Source organism: Ranitomeya imitator, chromosome 7, assembly GCF_032444005.1.
Source record: "Ranitomeya imitator isolate aRanImi1 chromosome 7, aRanImi1.pri, whole genome shotgun sequence".
Lineage (NCBI taxonomy): Eukaryota > Metazoa > Chordata > Amphibia > Anura > Dendrobatidae > Ranitomeya > Ranitomeya imitator.
Window position 1 is genome coordinate 132544926 of NC_091288.1, and position 22206 is coordinate 132567131.

Below are 22206 nucleotides of genomic sequence, written 5' to 3' on the forward strand. Positions count from 1 at the left end.
TATGGGCTGGTATCAAAGATAAACTTGTAGGACCTTTTCGGGTTAAGGATGGAGTGAACCTCCCAGACCTATTGCCAGTTTCTGAAAGACAACTTCTTCAAGCAGTGGTACAGGAAGAAGTCGGTATGTTGAGAAGGCCATTGAGTGTCATCATAAAGAAAGGTGGCTATATTGGTCACTAATTTTGTGGGGGGGTTGTTTCTCCAGCAATCAGTCCAATGGTAGAGTAAAATATACCTTTTATTTATCCATTAAAAAGTTCAATACTTCTTCAGTTACAATATTGCATACATTCAATCCCTTATGGGTGACATGTTTCGACACCACATATGTCTTCCTCCAGGTCCAAATGAGTACTGAATCAAGACCGCCCAATTGATGCAGTACTCATTTGGACCTGGAGGAAGACACATGTGGTGTCGAAACATGTCGTCCATAAGGGATTGAATGTATGCAATATTGTAACTGAACAAATGTGGAACTTTTGAATGGATAAATAAAAGGTATATTTTACTCTACCATTGGACTGATCACTGGAGAAACAAAAAGTTTTCTCTTTACATGTGTTGATTTGTCCCAATCCGTTTTGCGTGTGAACTGTAACGACAGGTTGGATGTATTCCTGTTTCTTCAATTGCCGGCTTATGCTATCTCCTTATCAAACCCGACAGGATATGAGACAAGGTTTACATACAGTAAACCATTTCATATCCCGTTTTTTTTTTTGCATATTCCTCACACTATTTTGTGTGTGAGCGCAAAATTTGGGGGGGATCTGTTAAAATAGAGGGTTAAATTGCGGAAAAAACTGGCGTGGGCTCCCGCGCAATTTTCTCTCCCTTGAGGAGGGGTCACCGAACCCTCACCAGAGCCCCCAGGCCGACCAGGATGAGCCATATGAAAGGCACGAACAAGATCGGCAGCATGGACATCAGAGGCAAGGACCCAGGAATTATCTTCCTGACCATAACCCTTCCACTTAACCAGATACTGGAGTTTCCGTCTCGAAACACGAGAATCCAAAATCTTCTCCACAATATACTCCAACTCCCCCTCCACCAAAACCGGGGCAGGAGGATTAACAGATGGAACCATAGGTGCCACGTATCTCCGCAACAATGACCTATGGAATACGTTATGGATGGAAAAAGAATCAGGAAGGGTCAAACGAAAAGACACAGGATTAAGAACCTCAGAAATCCTATACGGACCAATGAAACGAGGCTTAAACTTAGGAGAGGAAACCTTCATAGGAATATGACGAGATGACAACCAAACCAAATCCCCAACACGAAGTCGGGGACCCACACAGCGTCTGCGATTAGCGAAACGTTGAGCCTTCTCCTGGGACAAGGTCAAATTGTCCACTACATGAGTCCAAATCTGCTGCAACCTGTCCACCACAGTATCCACACCAGGACAGTCCGAAGACTCAACCTGCCCTGAAGAGAAACGAGGATGGAACCCAGAGTTGCAGAAAAACGGCGAAACCAAGGTAGCCGAGCTGGCCCGATTATTAAGGGCGAACTCAGCCAAAGGCAAAAAGGACACCCAATCATCCTGATCAGCAGAAACAAAGCATCTCAGATATGTTTCCAAGGTCTGATTGGTTCGGTCTGGCCATTAGTCTGAGGATGGAAAGCCGAGGAAAAAGACAAATCAATGCCCATCCTAGCACAAAAGGCTCGCCAAAACCTCGAAACAAACTGGGAACCTCTGTCAGAAACGATGTTCTCTGGAATGCCATGTAAACGAACCACATGCTGGAAGAACAATGGCACCAAATCAGAGGAGGAAGGTAATTTAGACAAGGGTACCAAATGGACCATCTTTGAGAAGCGATCACAAACCACCCAAATAACCGACATTTTTTGAGAGACTGGGAGATCCGAAATAAAATCCATAGAGATATGTGTCCAAGGCCTCTTCGGGACCGGCAAGGGCAAAAGCAACCCACTGGCACGAGAACAGCAGGGCTTAGCCCGAGCACAAATCCCACAGGACTGCACAAAAGAACGCACATCCCGCGACAGATGGCCACCAAAAGGATCTAGCCACTAACTCTCTGGTACCAAAGATTCCAGGATGACCAGCCAACACCGAACAATGAACCTCAGAGATAACTTTATTCGTCCACCTATCAGGGACAAACAGTTTCTCCGCTGGGCAACGATCAGGTTTATTAGCCTGAAATTTTTGCAGCACCCGCCGCAAATCAGGGGAGATGGCAGACAAAATTACTCCCTCTTTGAGAATACCCGCCGGCTCAGACAAACCCGGAGAGTCGGTCACAAAACTCCTAGACAGGGCATCCGCCTTCACATTTTTAGAGCCCGGAAGGTACGAAACCACAAAGTCAAAACGGGAGAAGAACAGCGACCAACGAGCCTGTCTAGGATTCAACCGTTTGGCAGACTCGAGATAAGTTAAGCTCTTGTGATCAGTCAAGACCACCACGCGATGCTTAGCTCCTTCAAGCCAATGACGCCACTCCTCGAATGCCCACTTCATGGCCAGCAACTCTCGATTGCCAACATCATAATTTCGCTCAGCAGGCGAAAACTTCCTGGAAAAGAAGGCACATGGCTTCATCACCGAGCAATCAGAACCTCTTTGCGACAAAACAGCCCCCGCTCCAATTTCAGAAGCATCAACCTCGACCTGGAACGGAAGCGAAACATCTGGTTGACAACACAGGGGCAGAAGAAAAACGACGCTTTAACTCTTGAAAAGCTTCCACAGCAGCAGAAGACCAATTGACCACATCAGCACCCTTCTTGGTCAAATCGGTCAAAGGTTTAGCAAAACTAGAAAAATTACAGATGAAACGACGATAAAAATTAGCAAAGCCCAGGAACTTTTGCAGACTCTTCAGCGATGTCGGTTGAGTCCAATCATAGATGGCCTGGACCTTAACAGGGTCCATCTCGATAGTAGAAGGGGAAAAAATGAACCCCAAAAATGAAACCTTCTGAACACCAAAGAGACACTTTGATCCCTTCACAAACAAAGAATTAGCACGCAGGACCTGGAACACCATTCTGACCTGCTTCACATGAGACTCCCAATCATCCGAGAAGACCAAAATATCATCCAAGTATACAATCAGGAATTTATCCAGGTACTCTCGGAAGATGTCATGCATAAAGGACTGAAACACCGATGGAGCATTGGCAAGTCCGAATGGCATAACTAGGTACTCAAAATGGCCCTCGGGCGTATTAAATGCAGTTTTCCATTCATCGCCCCGCTTAATACGCACAAGATTATACGCACCACGAAGATCTATCTTGGTGAACCAACTAGCCCCCTTGATCCGAGCAAACAAATCAGATAGCAGCGGCAAGGGGTACTGAAATTTTACCGTGATTTTATTTAGAAGGCGGTAATCTATACAAGGTCTCAGCGAACCATCCTTCTTGGCCACAAAAAAGAACCCCGCTCCCAATGGCGACGATGACGGGCGAATATGACCCTTCTCCAAGGACTCCTTCACGTAACTCCGCATAGCGGCGTGCTCAGGCACAGATAAATTAAACAGTCGACCTTTAGGAAACTTACTACCAGGAATCAAATCGATAGCACAATCACAATCCCTATGCGGAGGTAGGGCATTGGACTTGGGCTCATCAAATACATCCCGGTAATCAGACAAGAACTCTGGGACCTCAGAAGGGGTGGATGATGAGATAGACAGAAATGGGACATCACCATGTACCCCCTGACAACCCCAGCTGGACACAGACATTGATTTCCAATCTAATACTGGGTTATGGACTTGTAGCCATGGCAACCCCAACACGACCACATCATGCAGATTATGCAACACCAGAAAGCGAATAACCTCCTGACGTGCAGGAGCCATGCACATGGTCAGCTGGGTCCAGTACTGAGGCTTATTCTTGGCCAAAGGCGTAGCATCAATTCCTCTCAATGGAATAGGACACTGCAAGGGCTCCAAGAAAAACCCACAACGCCTAGCATACTCCAAGTCCATCAAATTCAGGGCAGCGCCTGAATCCACAAATGCCATGACAGAATAAAGTAACGGACAAAAGAAATTTTGACTGTACCGTACCAATAATGGCAGACCTAGCAAACCGCTTAGTGCGCTTAGGACAATCGGAGATAGCATGAGTGGAATCACCACAATAGAAACAGCCCATTCTGACGTCTGTGTTCTTGCCGTTCCACTCTGGTCAAAGTCCTATCGCACTGCATAGGCTCAGGTTTATGCTCGGATAATACTGCCAAATGGTGCACAGATCTACGCTCACGCAAGCGTCGACCGATCTGAATGGCCAAAGACAGACTCATTCAGACCAGCAGGCATAGGAAATCCCACCATGACATCCTTAAGGGCTTCCGAGAGACCCTTTCTGAAAATAGCTGCCAGCGCACCTTCATTCCATTGAGTGAGCACGGACCACTTTCTAAACTTCTGACAATAAATCTCTATCTCATCCTGACCCTGACACAGAGCCAGCAAATTTTTCTCTGCCTGATCCACCGAATTAGGTTCATCGTACAGCAATCCGAGCGCCAGGAAAAACGCATCAATATTACCTAATGCAGGATCTCCTGGCGCAAGGGAAAATGCCCAGTCTTGAGGGTCGCCACGTAATAAAGAAATAATAATCCTAACTTGTTGAACTGGGTCACCAGAGGAGCGAGGTTTCAAAGCCAGAAACAGTTTACAATTATTTTTGAAACTCAGAAATTTAGCTCCATCTCCAGAAAACAAATCAGGAATAGGAATTCTTGGTTCTAACATAGAATTCTGCACCACAAGGTCTTGAATATTTTGTACTCTTGCAGTGAGATGAGCCACACATGAAGACAGACCTTTAATGTCCATCACTACACCTGTGTCCTGAATCACCCAAATGTCTAGGGAAAAAAAAAGGCAAAACACAGTGCAAAGAAAAAAAAATGGTCTCAGAACTTTTTTTCCCTCTATTGAGAAGCATTAGTACTCAGGGCCTCCAGTACTGTTATGAATTGGTAATTCAGAACCACAATGGACCTTGAAGTTCAGAGCACAAAAAGTGACCTGACAATAACCAAAAGACATAGGACGAGCTCTGAGACGTGGGAACTCTGCTGACCGCAATCCCTAATCCTATCCAACCACACTAGAGGCAGCCGTGGATTGCGCCTAACGCTCCCTATGCAACTCAGCACAGCCTGAGAAACTAGCTAGGCCTGAGAAGGAAAAATAAGCCTAACTTGCCTCAGAGAAATACCCCAAAGGAAAAGGCAGCCCCCCACATATAATGACTGAGTAGAGATGAAAATACAAACGCAGAGATGAAATAGATTTAGCAAAGTGAGGCCCGACTTACTAAACAGACCGAGGATAGGAAAGATTACTTTGCGGTCAACACAAAACCCTACAAACAACCACGCAGAGGGGGCAAGAAGACCCTCCGCACCGACTAACGGTACGGAGGTGCTCCCTCTGCGTCCCAGAGCTTCCAGCAAGCAAGAAAAGCCAATAAAGCAAGCTGGACAGAAAAACAGCAAACAAAAATAACACAAGCAAAACTTAGCTTATGCAGAGCAGACAGGCCACAGGAACGATCCAGGAGGAAGCAAGACCAAAACTAGAACATTGACTGGAGGCTGTTATGAAAGGTAATTCAGAACCACAATGCACATAGAAGTCAGAGCACATACAGTGACCTGACAATAACCCAAAAACATAGAACGAGCTCTGAGACGTGGGAACTCTGTTGACCGCAATCCCTAATCCTCACCAACCACACTAAAGGCAGCCGTGGATTGTGCCCAACGCTCCCTATGCAACTCGGCACGGCCTGAGAAACTAGCTAGCCTGAAGATGGAAAATAAGCCTACCTTGCCTCAGAGAAATACCCCAAAGGAAAAGGCAGCCCCCACATATAATGACTGTGAGTTAAGATGAAAAGACAAACGTAGAGATGAAATAGATTTAGCAAAGTGAGGCCCAACTTTCTGAACAGAGCGAGGATAGGAAAGGTAACTTTGCGGTCAACACAAAACCCTACAAAAACCACGCAAAGGGGGCAAAAAGACCCTCCGTACCAAACTAACGGCACGGAGGTACACCCTCTGCGTCCCAGAGCTTCCAGCAAGCAGAAAAAAAACAAATTGACAAGCTGGACAGAAAAAAAACAGCAAACAAATAGCAAAGAGGAACTTCTTAATGCAGAGCAGCAGGCCACAGGAATGATCCAGGAGGAAACAGGTCCAATACTAGAACATTGACTGGAGGCCAGGATCAAAGCACTAGGTGGAGTTAAATAGAGCAGCACCTAAAGACTTCACCACACACTACCTGAGGAAGGAAACTCAGAAGCCACAGTACCACTTTCCTCCACCAACGGAAGCTCACAGAGAGAATCAGCCAAAGTACCACTTGTGACCACAGGAGGGAGTTCTGCCACAGAATTCACAACAGGAGGCCAGGAGCAAAGCACTAGGTGGAGTTAAATAGAGCAGCACCTAACGACTTCACTACATCACCTGAGGAAGGAAACTCAGAAGCCGCAGTACCACTCACATCCACCAACGGAAGCTCATAGACAGAATCAGCCGAAGTACCACTTGTGACCACAGGAGGGAGCTCTGCCACAGAATTCACAACAGTGTGGATGTACAGGTCATTTTTATGGACTCTCTGGGTTTTTAGTTTCTTGTATTCAATTAAATTGGAATTAATTATATTTGGACACTAGCATTTAAAGTTTTAGAATTAGGGAATGATGACAGTTAACAGATGAGAATGTATAGGCTTTTTGGCCTTTTGGGGTTTTTAGTCTGTACTGTACTAATTGTTATTAATTATGCCTATACACTGGCATTTTATATGTTTAGAACTTATAGAGTAATCAAATATTGATAATTTAATATTTGATTGTGTAATAACACCATATTTTCACTTCAAATTAATTATTTTATTAAATAATTCATTAGCACTTATTTGGGTGTCACACATCTTTTAACACGTCCTTCACTTATATTTTAACTTAACCCCTTTCTGCCATTAGACGTACTATTGCGTCCATGTGGGGTGGGCTTTACTTCCCAAGGACGCAATAGTACGTCATATGCGATCGGCAGCGCTCACGGGGGGAGCGCCGCCGATCGCGGCCGGGTGTCAGCTGTTTATCGCAGCTGACATCCGGCACTATGTGCCAGGAGCGGTCACGGACCGCCCCCGGCACATTAACCCCCGGCACACCGCGATCAAAGATGATCGCGATGTGCCGGCGGTACAGGGAAGCACCGCGCAGGGAGGGGGCTCCCTGCGGGCTTCCCTGAGCCCCCCGCAGCAACGCGATGTGATCGCGTTGCTGCGAGGGTCTCACCTCCCTCCCTGCTCCCTCCAGCCCCGGATCCAAGATGGCCGCGGATCCGGGTCCTGCAGGGAGGGAGGTGGCTTCACAGAGCCTGCTCAGAGCAGGCACTGTGAAGCAGCCTGCACTCCTATCAGATCAGTGATCTGACTGATTGCTGTGCAAACTGTCAGATCACTGATCTGTGATGTCCCCCCCTGGGACAAAGTAAAAAAGTTAAAAAAAAAAATTTCAAATGTGTAAAAAAAAAATAAAAAAAATATTCCAAAATAATGAAAAAAAAAATAAAAATATTATTCCCATAAATACATTTCTTTATCTAAATAAAAAAAACAAAACAATAAAAGTACACATATTTAGTATCGCCGCGTCCGTAACGGCCCGACCTATAAAACTGGCCCACTAGTTAACCCCTTCAGTAAACACCGTAAGAAAAAAAAAAAAAAACGAGGCAAAAAACAACGCTTTATTATCATACCGCCGAACAAAAAGTGGAATAACACGCGATCAAAAAGACAGATATAACTAACCATGGTACCGCTGAAAATGTCATCTTGTCCCGCAAAAAAAGAGCCGCCATACAGCATCATCAGCAAAAAAATAAAAAAGTTATAGTCCTGAGAATAAAGCGATGCAAAAATAATTATTTTTTCTATAAAATAGTTTTTATCGTATAAAAGCGCCAAAACATAAAAAAATGATATAAATGAGGTGTCGCTGTAATCGTACTGACCCGAAGAATAAAACTGCTTCATCAATTTTACCAAACGCGGAACGGTATAAACGCCTCCCCCAAAAGAAATTCATGAATAGCTGGTTTTTGGTCATTCTGCCTCACAAAAATCGGAATAAAAAGCGATCAAAAAATGTCACGTGCCCGAAAATGTTACCAATAAAAACATCAACTCGTCCCGCAAAAAACAAGACCTCACATGACTCTGTGGACCAGAATAAAGAAAAATTATAGCTCTCAAAATGTGGTAACGCAAAAAATATTTTTTGCAATAAAAAGCGTCTTTCAGTGTGTGACGGCTGCCAATCATAAAAATCCGCTAAAAAACCCGCTATAAAAGTAAATCAAACCCCCCTTCATCACCCCCTTAGTTAGGGAAAAATTAAAAAAATGTATTTATTTCCATTTTCCCATTAGGGCTAGGGTTAGGGTTAGGGCTAGGGTTAGGGCTAGGGTTAGGGCTAGGGTTAGGGCTACGGTTTGGGTTGGGGCTAAAGTTACAGTTAGGGTTTAGATTACATTTACGGTTGGGAATAGGGTTGGGATTAGGGTTAGGGGTGTGTCAGGGTTAGAGGTGTGGTTAGGGTTACTGTTGGGATTAGGGTTAGGGATGTGTTTGGATTAGGGTTTCAGTTATAATTGGGGGGTTTCCACTGTTTAGGCACATCAGGGGCTCTCCAAACGCGACATGGCGTCCGATCTCAATTCCAGCCAATTCTGCGTTGAAAAAGTAAAACAGTGCTTCTTCCCTTCCGAGCTCTCCCGTGTGCCCAAACAGGGGTTTACCCCAACATATGGGGTATCAGCGTACTCAGGACAAATAGGACAACAACTTTTGGGGTCCAATTTCTCCTGCTACCCTTGGGAAAATACAAAACTCGGGGCTAAAACATTTTTTGTGGGAAAAAAAAAAGATTTTTTATTTTCACGGCTCTGCGTTATAAACTGTAGTGAAACACTTGGGGGTTCAAAGTTCTCACAACACATCTAGATTAGTTCCCTGGGGGGTCTAGTTTCCAATATGGGGTCACTTGTGGGGGGTTTCTACTGTTTAGGTACATTAGGGGTTCTGCAAACGCAATGTGACGTCTGCAGACCATTCCATCTAAGTCTGCATTCCAAATGGCGCTCCTTCCCTTCCGAGCTCTGCCATGCGCTCAAACGTTGGTTTCCCCCAACATACGGGGTATCAGCGTACTCAGGACAAATTGGACAACAACTTTTGGGGTCGAATTTCTCCTCTTACCCTCGGGAAAATACAAAACTGGAGGCTAAAATATAATTTTGGGGGGAAAGAATTTTTTTTTAATTTTCACGGCTCTGCGTTACAAACTGTAGTGAAACACTTGGGGGTTCAAAGCTATCACAACACATCTAGATGAGTTCCTTAGGGGGTCTAGTTTCCAAAATGGTGTCACTTGTGGGAGGTTTCTACTGTTTAGGTACATTAGGGGCTCTGCAAATGCAATGTGACACCTGCAGACCATTCCATCTAAGTCCTCATTCCAAATGGAGCTCCTTCCCTTCCGAGCCCTCCCATGCGCCCAAACAGTGGTTCTCCCCCACATATGGGGTATCAGCGCACTCAGGACAAATTGGACAACAAATTTTGGGGTCGAATTTCTCCTTTTACCCTCGGGAAAATACAAAACTGGGGGCTAAAAAATAATTTTTGTGGGAAAAAACTTTTGTTTTATTTTTACGGCTCTCCATTATAAACTTCTGTGAAGCCCTTGGTGGGTCAAAGCGCTCAGCACACATTTAGATAAGTTCCTAAGGGGGTCTACTTTCCAAAATGGTGTCACTTGTGGGGGGTTTCAATGTTTAGGCACATCAGTGGCTCTTCAAACGCAACATGACGTCCCATCTAAATTCCTGTCAATTTTGCATTGAGAAGTCAAACGGCGCTCCTTCCCTTCCGAGCTCTCCCATCCGCCCAAACAGTGGTTTACCCCCACATATGGGCTATTAGCGTACTCAGGACAAATTGTACAACAACTTTTGGGGTCCAATTTCTTCTCTTACCCTTGGGAAAATAAAAAATTGGGGGCGAAAAGATAAAAAATCATATTTTTTCACAAAAATTATTTTTACGGTTCTACATTATAAACTTCTGTGAAGCACTTGTTGGGTCAAAGTGCTCACCACACCTCTAGATAAGTTCCTTAGGGGGTCTACTTTCCAAAATGGTGTCACTTGTGGGGGGTTTCAATGTTTAGCCACATCAGGGGCTCTCCAAACGAAACATGGCGTCCCATCTCAATTCCAGTCAATTTTGCATTGTAAAGTCAAATGGCACTCCTTCGCTTCCGAGCTCTGCCATGCGCCCAAACAGTGGTTTACCCCCACATGTGGGGTATTGGCATACTCAGGACAAATTGTACAACAATGTTTGGGGTCCATTTTCTCCTGTTACCCTTGGTAAAATAAAACAAATTGGAGCTGAATTAAATTTTTTGTGAAAAAAAGTTAAATGTTCATTTTTATTTAAACATTCAAAAAATTCCTGTGAAGCACCAGAAGGGTTAATAAACTTCTTGAATATGGTTTTGAGCACCTTGAGGGGTGTAGTTTTTAGAATGGTGTCACACTTGGGTATTTTCTATCATATAGACCCCTCAAAATGACTTCAAATGAGATGTGGTCCCTAAAATAAAATGGTGTTGTAGAAATGAGAAATTGCTGGTCAACTTTTAACCCTTATAACTCCCTAACAAAAAAAAATTTTGGTTCCAAAATTGTGCTGATGTAAAGTAGACATGTGGGAAATGTTACTTATTAAGTATTTTGTGTGACATATCTCTGTGATTTAATTGCATAAAAATTCAAAGTTGGAAAATTGCGAAATTTTCATAATTTTCGCCAAATTTCCGTTTTTTTCACAAATAAACGCAGGTACTATCAAATAATTTTTACCATTGTCATGAAGTACAATATGTCACGAGAAAACAATGTCAGAATCACCAGGATCCATTGAAGCGTTCCAGAGTTATAACCTCATAAAGGGACAGTGGTCAGAATTGTAAAAATTGGCCCGGTCATTAACGTGCAAACCACCCTTGGGGGTAAAGGGGTTAATATATTGTCATATTTCACTTATGCTCTAATTCTTCACATTTCACTTTCTAATGATTTGGATCATTCAATTTGGTCATTCAATCTATCTACTACACTTGTTAATTGTTATTTCCTTTGTGGTATAGGTTCTTCTATTGTTCTTTTCTCCTTTCTTTTACCTTTGTCTGTCCGCTCTAATTAGTAAATCCAGCACTGTGCACAACTGTCCTGGGTAATTTAGGGCAGTTTGGTGAATACATAGAATAGGACTATTTGGGCAGTTACCTTCTGTTACACACTTGCGTCCGGACTATGCGCATGTGTCTGTAACCTCGGCCTCTGGCACTTCCGGTGGCGCTCGATTAATGGTGCACATGCGTTCTAGCTTGAGTTCCAGCGAGCGCTATTCTGGAAGTGAATTTCACACGGAGTACAGTGCATGCACTGCTTGTTCCGATCAGCAATGCAGCATCATCATATCTCGCTCCCATTGGATTTCGGCTTCTAAATAAATAGGGTCCACTCTCCTCCCCCAGACATGAAGCAAGGGCGGTGAGGAGGGTCTCCGTGGCAGTTCTTTGGCATCCACATTGGCTCTGTTATTTCTGTGCTGTACCCTGACAGGTAATACATTAGGCGACTTGATGTATGGTGTATTCAGTTTGAAACTATGTACTATTACCATTGCGGTTAATACTTCCCTTTTTTCTAATTAGCTATTTGTACAGTACTATTGATATTGATAATTTTGTTTTCCATTATATGTGCCAGTGAGTGATTTTTCAGCTCTAGGATATTTTTGACATGGTATATAGGTATAATTGACAATATACCATTTGTTTCAAAATTGAATGGACTAAAATATCTCTTGTCACTGGGCATTTAATTAATATTATAATAGAGCTGCATATTTACCATCTTTTGATAAGGTATATTGCCATACTAGCTGGAGCCCCTCCTACTTGATATTTTGATATGATTATGTTTTTTTGTCGTATACCCTTTAAAAATATGCTTTAATAAATGTTGATGGTTTTAATATTATGGTTGGCTTCTTTCTGACTACTTAATAGTAAAGTCTTTTTTGTGGTCACAGAAAACCAAAGAAAAAATGGACACCAGAGCTGATTGAAATACTAGAAGATTTATTGAAAATATATTTAAAAAAAGTTTTTTGTTGTCAGGACACAATCATTATAAATATATTTGCAGACACAATTGAGAAGGAGAAGGCAACACACTGGTATATTTTACTGGATATTTTCAAATATATTTTCAATAAATCTAGTATTTTAATCAGTTCTAGTGTCCATTTTTTCTTTGGTTTTCTATATACACTTCATGGCGGAGCTTCTATACCGCTTGCCCCTTTTTTTGGTCTTTTGTGTGGTCACGTAGTAACATGCATGACTTTTTTCTGTTTTAACCCCTTTACCCCCCCCCCCCCCCCCCCCCCCCAAGGCTGGTTTGCACGTTAATGACCAGGCCAATTTTTACAATTCTGACCACATACTATTCTGTCCATGGGAATTAAGGCCCACCCCACATGGACGGAATAGTACGTCCAATGGCAGAAAGGGGTTAAAGGGAACCTGTCACCCCCCCACCCCCCAGGCGTTTGAAACTAAAAGGGCCACCTTGTGCAGCAGTAATGCTGCATTCTGACAAGGTGGTTCTTTTAGTTATTGGTGCTGTAAATGCAGAAATAATCCGTTTTGTAATTTGTCCGAAATACTCGTCTTCAGTCCTGGAGGCAGGTCTTTCCCCCCTGATGCAGACGCCTCACAGCCGTCACTCAAGTCTTCTTGGCCCCGGGCGCCGCCTCCTCAGCGCTGTTTGTTTTGAAATCTGCCGGCGCCTGCGCTCTTCTGTCATGCCTGGGGCAGGCGCAGTGAGCGCTGCCCGTCTGTCCTCATATGCAGTCTCGCTGACTGCGCCTGTGCGGCCGCCCTGCTTGTGAATCCTAGCCCCTCAGTGTCTTATTTATTCACACTGCGGGGCTGAGATTCCTGGGCATGCGCACTGCTTGTCTAAGCCACTCACCCATGTCGCAGTGCGCATGCCCATGAATCCCAGGTGTGATAATCAGCTGACCCCAGGCCGCGATCCCCCCGTGAGCATGGCTGATCGCATATGAGGTACTATCCCGTCGATGGTCATACGGGCCCGGGTCACCTCGACGGGATAGTAAGTCGGATGTCAGAAAGGGGTTAAAATGTAAAAAACAGTCCGCACAGGCATGTATGACACTTTTACAGGTGCTATTGAGACCTCTGACTATTTATACACTTCACTGTACACTTATACAAAGGATGTGCCTAAGGAATTACAACAAATTATCTGCCCGCAAGATGTAACACAGAATGTATTAAGTTTATAATTCAAAAATACCGACCTTTAAGGTTATAGGCGCCTTCGTTGAATTCCAGTTGAAACACATCATAAATTGATCGGTTACAGTCCAAGGTCCCGGTCACTTTACGGCACCCTATGAAGCCATGCTCTCCCCTCAAGACAATTAGTGGACGATTAATGAGTTTCATCAGGAATTGTTCAGATTCCACTGGGGGGGGGGGAAAGATTTTTACAAAATCATACAAAATGGCAGATCTACATCTTAATACCAGTGAATAGCAGATTTTTTTTTTTATATCTGTGCTCTCTTATAACAATAACATTCCATTTAACCTTTCATGAATGTTTCTAGAGGAAGTTTTTAGATAGTGAAAAATTTAAACCCAAATTATTACAGTCTCTTTGTGGATGTGGTGGCACCTAAGAAGTGTACTCTCTTCCTTAGCGAGGTAGTCTGGTCACTTGGGGAAAATATGCTTCAGCAGATGTCACAATGCAGAAGACCGAGCCATAAGAAAGGCTCACAGGATAAAGCACAAGAACACACTGCAACTCAAGAGGAATGCTGGAGGGAGTGTGCTGCAGTAAATGTTAAAGAAAAAGACCAAGTGACCAGACGAAAAAGTGAGTAACCACCTAAAGTAAACAGTCCTTTCACAGAAAAAAAAAATCTATACTGTCTCTTGGAGTACGGATATTTTTGAGTCAGTATTTGGAAGCCATAAGCAGACATGAAACCTACACTGGGAAAAAGCTAAAAAAACCACTGGATTCATACATCAGTGTTTTATAGTGAGAGTATGGACTAGATCCACAGACCCTAAGGCCGGTGTCACACACAACGTATAAAAATACGGTCCTTTTTTTTTTTACAGACCAAATACTTCAGAAATGTTCCCTGAACAGTGATCCGTATGTTATCCGTTGGCAAGGTGTGGCTGCATATTTTGCCCATGTAAACCTAAGTATGGCATCCGTACGGGGAAATTTTCTCCCCGGCTTGCAAAGTGGACATACAGTATAATGGATCCATGGGCTCAAATATTCATGAAAACACATATATATATATATATATTTCATACAGCGCTAGATAGCAAAAAAGCTGGTAATTCAATTGTCGGCTTTTGCTGAATAATTCCCGAACCCGACAGGATATGAGACATGCAGTAAACCATTGAATATCCGTTATATTTTTATATATCCCTCACTAATAATGTTAGTAGTGTTTGTGTGTAAAATTTGGGAGCTGTAGGTGTTACATTAAAGGGTTAATTCATGGAAAAAACTGTCGCGGGCACCCACACAATTTTTTCCGCCAGAGAGAGCAAGCCAGTGACAGAGCAGATATTAATAGCTTAGAGAGGGACCATGGTTATTGCCTCCCCCCCCCTCCCCGGCTAAAAACATCTGCCCCCAGCCACCCCAGAAAAGGCGCATCTGTAAGATGAGCCTTTTCCGGCACTTAGCCTCTCTCTTTCTGAATATTTTCCAACGCTACAGTTCATACGAGTTCATGCCGCCAGGGGGTGGAGCTTCGGTGACATCACCGCTAGCCACTGAAACTCCACCCCCTACATTTCATTCATTCCCCAGTCTTTTACAGCAGGTAGTGGCAGCATCAGCACTGCTCCCGGTTGTAAAAAATGTAACCCCTTGAGATGGATTACTGCATAGAACATGACTGTACGGCGGACAGGTAAGGGATATTGTTGCTTTTTTATTTTGGATTTTTTTTTTTTTTTTTACAGGAGAACGAGGGTCTTCGGCTGGATTGAGCGTAAAATAAACATATGAAAAACCTGCGTTTCTTTCCTTCAATAAAATTCTTTATTCTTAGTGTGTGTGTGTGCGCGCATGTTTAAACCCTTTCAGACTATTGGATTAATAATAATAATCTACTATATAATTGTCTAAGGGTCACTTCTGTCTTTCTGTCTGTCCTTCTGTCCTCGCCAGCTGCCTGTCATGGCTGCAGCGACCAATCAGCGACGGCCACAGTCCGATTAGTCCCTCCCTAATCCCCTGCAGTCAGCGCCCGGCGCCCGCTCCATGCTCCCCGCAGTCACCGCTCACACAGGGTTAATGCCAGCGGTAACGGACCGCGTTATTCCACGGGTAACTCACTCCGTTACCGCCGCTATTAACCCTGTGTGACCAAGTTTTTACTATTGATGCTGCCTATGCAGCGTCAATAGTAAAAACATTTGTTAAAAATAAAAAAAATAAAATCATTATATCCTCACTTTCCGCCGCCTTTCTCGCTCCTCGCTACGCTCCGGTAACCGCTCCATGCAAGTGGCAAGTTCCGGTGGCAAAGATGGTATGGGAGAAGGACCTGCCATGGCGTCACGGTCATGTGAATGAACTACAAGGGGCCCTCGGAAGGTGAGTATATGTTTATTTTTTAACCTGTGACATACGTGACTGGGCAATAAACTACGCGGCTGGGCAATAAACTACGCGGCTGGGCAATATACTACGCGGCTGGGCAATATACTACGCGGCTGGGCAATATACTACGCGGCTGGGCAATATACTACGCGGCTGGGCAATATACTACGCGGCTGGGCAATATACTACGCGGCTGGGCAATATACTACGTGGACATGCATATTCTAGAATACCAGATGCGTTAGAATCGGGCCACCATCTAGTAGTAATAATAATCGTTTTAGTAGTCCGTTAAACCAACTGCGTTACACCACGGCATAACGCGGTGTAACGCAGTCTGTTAACGCTGCTATTAACACTGTGTGAAAAACTTTTCACTATTGATGCTGCCTATGCAGAATCAATAGTAAAAAGATATAATGTTAAAAATAACAAAAATAAAAAATGGTGCTATTTTCACCCTCCATCGATGCTCGCGAGCGTCGAGGCTGCCCGCCAGCTTCCGTTCCCAGAGATGCATTGCGAAATTACCAAGAAGACTTAGCGGTCTCGCGAGACCGCTAAGTCATCTTGGTAATTTCGCAATGCATCACTGGGAATGGAAGCTGGCGGCAGCCTCGTATGCATCGAGACAACTTCGGTGGACGCCGGAGGGTGAGTATATAACTATTTTTTATTTTAATTCTTTTTTTAACAGAGATATGGTGCCCACACTGCTGTATACTACGTGGGCTGTGCTATACACTACGTGGGCTGTGCTATACACTACGTGGGCTGTGCTATACACTACGTGGGCTGTGCTATACACTACGTGGGCTGTGCTATACACTACGTGGGCTGTGCTATACACTACGTGGGCTGTGCTATACACTACGTGGGCTGTGCTATACACTACGTGGGCTGTGCTATACACTACGTGGCTGTGCTATACACTACGTGGCTGTGCTATACACTACGTGGCTGTGCTATACACTACGTGGCGGTGCTATACACTACGTGGCTGTGCTATACACTACGTGGCTGTGCTATACACTACGTGGCTGTGCTATACACTACGTGGCTGTGCTATACACTACGTGGCTGTGCTATACACTACGTGGCTGTGCTATACACTACGTGGCTGTGCTATACACTACGTGGCTGTGCTATACACTACGTGGCTGTGCATACACTACGTGGCTGTGCATACACTACGTGGCTGTGCATACACTGCGTGGCTGTGCTATACACTACGTGGCTGTGCTATACACTACGTGGCTGTGCTATACACTACGTGGCTGTGCTATACACTACGTGGCTGTGCTATACACTACGTGGCTGTGCTATACACTACGTGGCTGTGCTATACACTACGTGGCTGTGCTATACACTACGTGGCTGTGCTATACACTACATACTACGTGGCTGTGCTATATACTACGTGGCTGTGCTATATACTACGTGGCTGTGCTATATACTACGTGGCTGTGCTATATACTACGTGGCTGTGCTATATACTACGTGGCTGTGTTATATACTACGTGGCTGTACTATATCCTGCACCCTGAACCCCCGACTGTCACGATACTAGTGGATACAACTGGACACCAGTGGCTAGGTCAAAGAGACTGCAGACACAATGGTTTGAACAAGCAATATTGTATTTGTGATCTGAATGCAATATAGCATATAAGTCCAGATAAATGTTCAGTCAATTTGAAAAACGGTAATAGCAGAGCTGATACTCTGCGACACAGCATGCAAAGTCACTGAGCAATGAGTGCACAAGACACAGACTCTTGCAGAGCAGAGGAACACTAGCTGGCTGGAGTTCTTACTTCACCGCAGGTGTGGTCAGGCAGAGGTTTCTGAAGTCAGCAATCACTCGGTCAGCAAGCAGGGGATCCAGACGTGCAGGTTGGCAGAGGACTCCGACGTTAGGAGAGGACCAACAGGGATAGTAAGTCCAGGCTTGGGACTGCAGAGGAACAAGGTCCAAAACATAATACACGAGAAATGAAACAGAACAGGTGCTGGCTTTATATACAGCTTTGGCAGGAAGCAAGATGGCCGACGTGAAACATCAAGATCCATGTTAACTAAGGGCAAGGCTAAGGGCAAGAGAAACAGATTCCAGGACTAGATACTGACTTTACTCCCACCTCAAGAACGGCCACCGGACGACCCTAAACCAGGCTTGCCAGGGTACCTTTGATGGAACTGCTCAATCAGTCGGGAGGCGTTATTATTATCCACGGGTTCCCAGGAATTCTCCTCTGAGGAATAGCCTTGCCATTTAATCAAATTCTGCAATCGATTTCTGTAGATTCTTGAATCCAGAATCCTCAACAATGAACTGCTCTTGACCATCCACAAGAACGGGATCGGGAGGAGATGAACGTCCTGGAAAAGGATTTGGTACTACAGCTTTTAGTAGGGAAGTATGAAAGACAGGATGTATCTTCAGTGTTCTTGGGAGTTTTAAGCGACATGCAACAGTACCTACCAGACCACTGATCCTATAAGGACCGATGTACTTCTGTCCCAACTTAGGGGAAGGGATCTTTATCTTTAAATTCTTCGTAGATAACCAGACTAATTCGCCTACCTTAAAATGTTGGTGTTGGTTTGCGAAATCTGTCAGCTGCATTCTTGTACCTCTCTTGTGCGGAACCCAAAGTCTTTCAGAAGTTCAAGGTTCTGTTGAAGTGAAGAGATCCTGTCGGCAACTGCTGGTAAAGATGTATCTACCGGTAATCTGGGAAGAATGCTAGGGTGATATCCCAGGTTAGCGTAGAATGGAGACTGCTTGGTGAAGGCACTCTGGGAGTTGTTATAAGAGAATTCAGCCAATGGGAGTAGCCTTACCCAATCATCTTGCAAATGGCAAATGGAGCAGCGAAGGTATTGCTCCAGTATTTGGTTGGTATGTTGTCTGCCAGTTGGACTGTGGGTGGAAAGCAGAAGATAAGTTAACTTCTATGCCTAATGCCGAACAAAAGTTTTGCCAAAACTTTGAAGTAAATTGGACTCCACGGTCCGAAACAACTTCATCCGGAACCCCGTGCAGACGAAAGTTGTTCTGGATAATTAGGTCAGCAGTGTCCTCGCAGAGGGTAAACTGGAACAAGGGATGAAATGGGCCACCTTGGTCAGGCGATCGACCAACACAAAAATAGTACTCTTGCCCTCGGAAAGGGGCAGTTCTACAATAAAGTCCATAGAAATGGATCCCCACGGGCGAGACGGCACCGGCAAAGGCTGTAACACACCAGTAGGGGAGGCACATGGGACCTTGAACAAGATGAAACGTACTTCTGGACATCCTTCCGAAAACCTGGCCACCAGAAGAAGCAAGATAAGAATTATTGAGTCTTCTGAATTCCTCTGTGCCCTGCAACCTTAGAGTCATGAACCAATCTCAACACTCAACTTCACGGCTTCAGGAATGTAGAGGCGCCGTTCCCGGGTCCATTCTCCATTCCTAAAAAGAAGGCTTACCTCATCTGATGGCTGAGACAAGAAAAGATCAGAGTTGTAAGCTTCTTTGATGACCTGCAACAAATCTTGGTTATGAATGACTCCTACAAAATTGCAAGTATGGTCTTAGGTGGAGCATCTGGAACAGCGTCAGTAGAGTACATCCGGGATAGAGCATCTTCTTTTCCATTGTGAGAACCTGGCCTATAAGAGATCGTAAAATTGAATTGATCAAGGGAAAGACTCCAGCGGGCCTGCCGTTGGGACAGGCATCCTGCTGACCTGATGAACTCAAGGTTGCGGTGATCCGTGAGGACAACGATCGGCTTGAAGCTCCTTGCAGAAGATGTCCCCACTCCTTGAAGGCGGCGATGATAGCCAGTAATTCTTTATTTCCTACATCGTAGTTATTTTCGGCAGGAGACAGTCGCTTGGAAAGAAAAGCACAAGGATGAAGTAAATTCTTCTCACCTGTTCTTTGGGACAGTATAGCCCCGATGGCACAGTTCGAGGCATCTACTTCAATAATGAAGGCGAGTTCCGGGTCAGGGTGGATCAGTACTGATGCTGATGTGAACTTGGTCTTGAGCCAAGAGAATGCTTCTTGGGCTTGAAGGGACCAAATAAATGCTGTCTTCTTCTGTGTCAACCGGGTGATGGGCGAGAAGATGTCAGAGAAGTTCTTGACGGAACGTATGTAGAAGTTAGCAAATCCGATGAAACGTTGGACCTCTGACGTTCTTGGGGATTGGCCACTCCTGAATCGCCTTGATCTTGTTGTTAGGCTAGGTTCACATTGCGTCAAGTACATGGCGTTAAACGGATTCGTTAAACGCATGTACAGAAACGGAGCCAAAATATGAAATTCGTCGTCACGGTAACGCTAGCGTTAACGCATGTGATCGCGTTTTTTCATTTTGATGTCCGTTTACGAAGTATCCGTTTGGCTGCGTTTGTCACTGTCAATAAAGTTGTTGGTTTTTTTTTTGTTTTTTCCCTTTTGTCATTGTCGGGTGTGGGCACAGACTCATTCTCCGAAATCACATTTCCTGTCACATGACCACATGTGACCACCCTCAAACGCTATTAAAACGTGTGGTCCTATTTTGAAATTTTTCATGATTTGCGTCTGACTGCGTTTGCCATAGCCTTCTATGGCAGAATGAACGCTTCCGTTAGTAGTGCGTTAGCTTGGCCGTACCCGAAAACGCTGCAAGCCGCGTTGAAGGTCCGTCAGAAAAAAAACGTTATGTGACAAACGCATACCAATTTAGGGATGCGTCACGATGCGTCAGACAATGCAAGTCTATGGGCGCGTTAGTATGTGCGTTACATTGCGTTTTTACTACTTAAAAACGAGTCCGTTAGACGGACACGCCTAGCGCAATGTGAACCCAGCCTTATCCACATTCAGACCCTGTGGAGAAATTACATAACCTAAGAATTGGATTTCCGACTTGTGAAATTCGCATTTCCCCAGCTTGATGTACAGATGGTGTTCCCTCAAACGCTGCAAGACAGTCTTGACATGTTGCTGATGTTCCTCCATGGATTTAGAAAAAAAAAATCAGAATGTCATCCAAATAGATTACTACAAAAAGATCAAGAATGTCTCTAAAAATATCATTGGAAAGTTGCTGGGGCATTGCAAAGTCCAAATGGCATGACCAAATACTCAGTGTTCATATATAGACCTAAATGCTGTTTTCCATTCGTCAACAGGTCTTATATGGACTCGATTGCATGCCCCGCGTAGGTCCAATTTTGAAAAGACCTTGGCCTTACGAACTCTCTCGAGAAGCTTCGGAATTAATGACAGGGGGTAGCGGTTCTTGATGGTTACCTTGTTAATTTCATGGTAATCAACACAGGGTCTGTGGGATCCATCCTTCTTTTTAACGAAAAAGATGGGTGCACCGGCTGGAGAGGATGAGGGGCGTATAAACCCCTTATACAGGTTCTCGTCGATATATTCTTTGAGAGTCTTGAGCTCAGGACCAGACAATGGATAAATATCTCCAAAGGGAATGGTAGCAGCAGGCAGAAGCTCGATTGGGCAGTCATGTAGTAGTGTGCGGGCCTCTGATGCTAATAAGCTGAATAAGATTATTAAGAAGGCAAGTTCTGCTGTGGGCTGCAATCTGGACTCTTTTGGGGAGGTAGTGGAGAAAAGAACTCTGAGAAAGTGTATGACAATTATGAACAATAATGCACATCCATTATATGAGCTATTCATGAGACAGAAGAGCACCTTCAGCAACCGGCTAATACTTCTGAGGTGTAAGAAGGAAAAATATAGGAAATCGTTTGTGCCAACTGCCATGGGAATGTACAACAATAACATTAGGGTTAAACCACCAAGGTGAATGTCTACTTATTTCTCTACATTTCAGTTCACTCGTTGTGTATGTCCTATTCTAATGTATAATGTTCTTCTGTCAACAAACTGTCATGTCAACTATGGAATTCCTTTATGATTTTTATGATTTAAGTTGTGCTGCTGTGATACCATAATTTCCCACGGGATCAATAAAGTGTATCGTATCGTATCGTATCGTATAAGAGCGGTGTGGTGGCAATTTATCTGTATTCTTTTTATCGCACATATCCGAAAATTCTTTATAAACTTCCGGTAACCTTAGATCCGATGATGGGTCGCCCGGTGATGGATCAATTGAATTCTCAGAAGTTACCTCTTTAGCTGGGAAGCGCAATCTTAGTCTCCCAGTCAATGATGGGATTTTGAGTCTGCAACCAGGGTAAACCCAAGATAATAGGGAAATGTGGAGAGGAAATCAGAAGGAAGGGCAATTTCTCCTGGTGATCATCTCCCATGAGGACCTTCAGTGATTCAGTCTGCTGGTCTACTGG

At 44.3% G+C, this 22206-nt stretch overlaps 1 protein-coding gene across 3 annotated transcripts in view; it reads right to left on the reverse strand.

The window, feature by feature from the left end:
* The window catches only part of FSCN1 (fascin actin-bundling protein 1), an 87768-nt gene that overhangs the window by 16157 nt on the left and 49405 nt on the right, over positions 1-22206 (reverse strand). For 2 of the 3 annotated variants that reach the window (XM_069733815.1, XM_069733816.1), the window contains exon 4: positions 13526-13693. The exons of the other annotated variant lie outside the window; for it this stretch is intronic. In XM_069733815.1, the coding sequence (XP_069589916.1) occupies positions 13526-13693 (168 nt within the window). The remainder of the gene's footprint in view (positions 1-13525; positions 13694-22206) is intronic. 3 annotated transcript variants of the gene reach the window in all.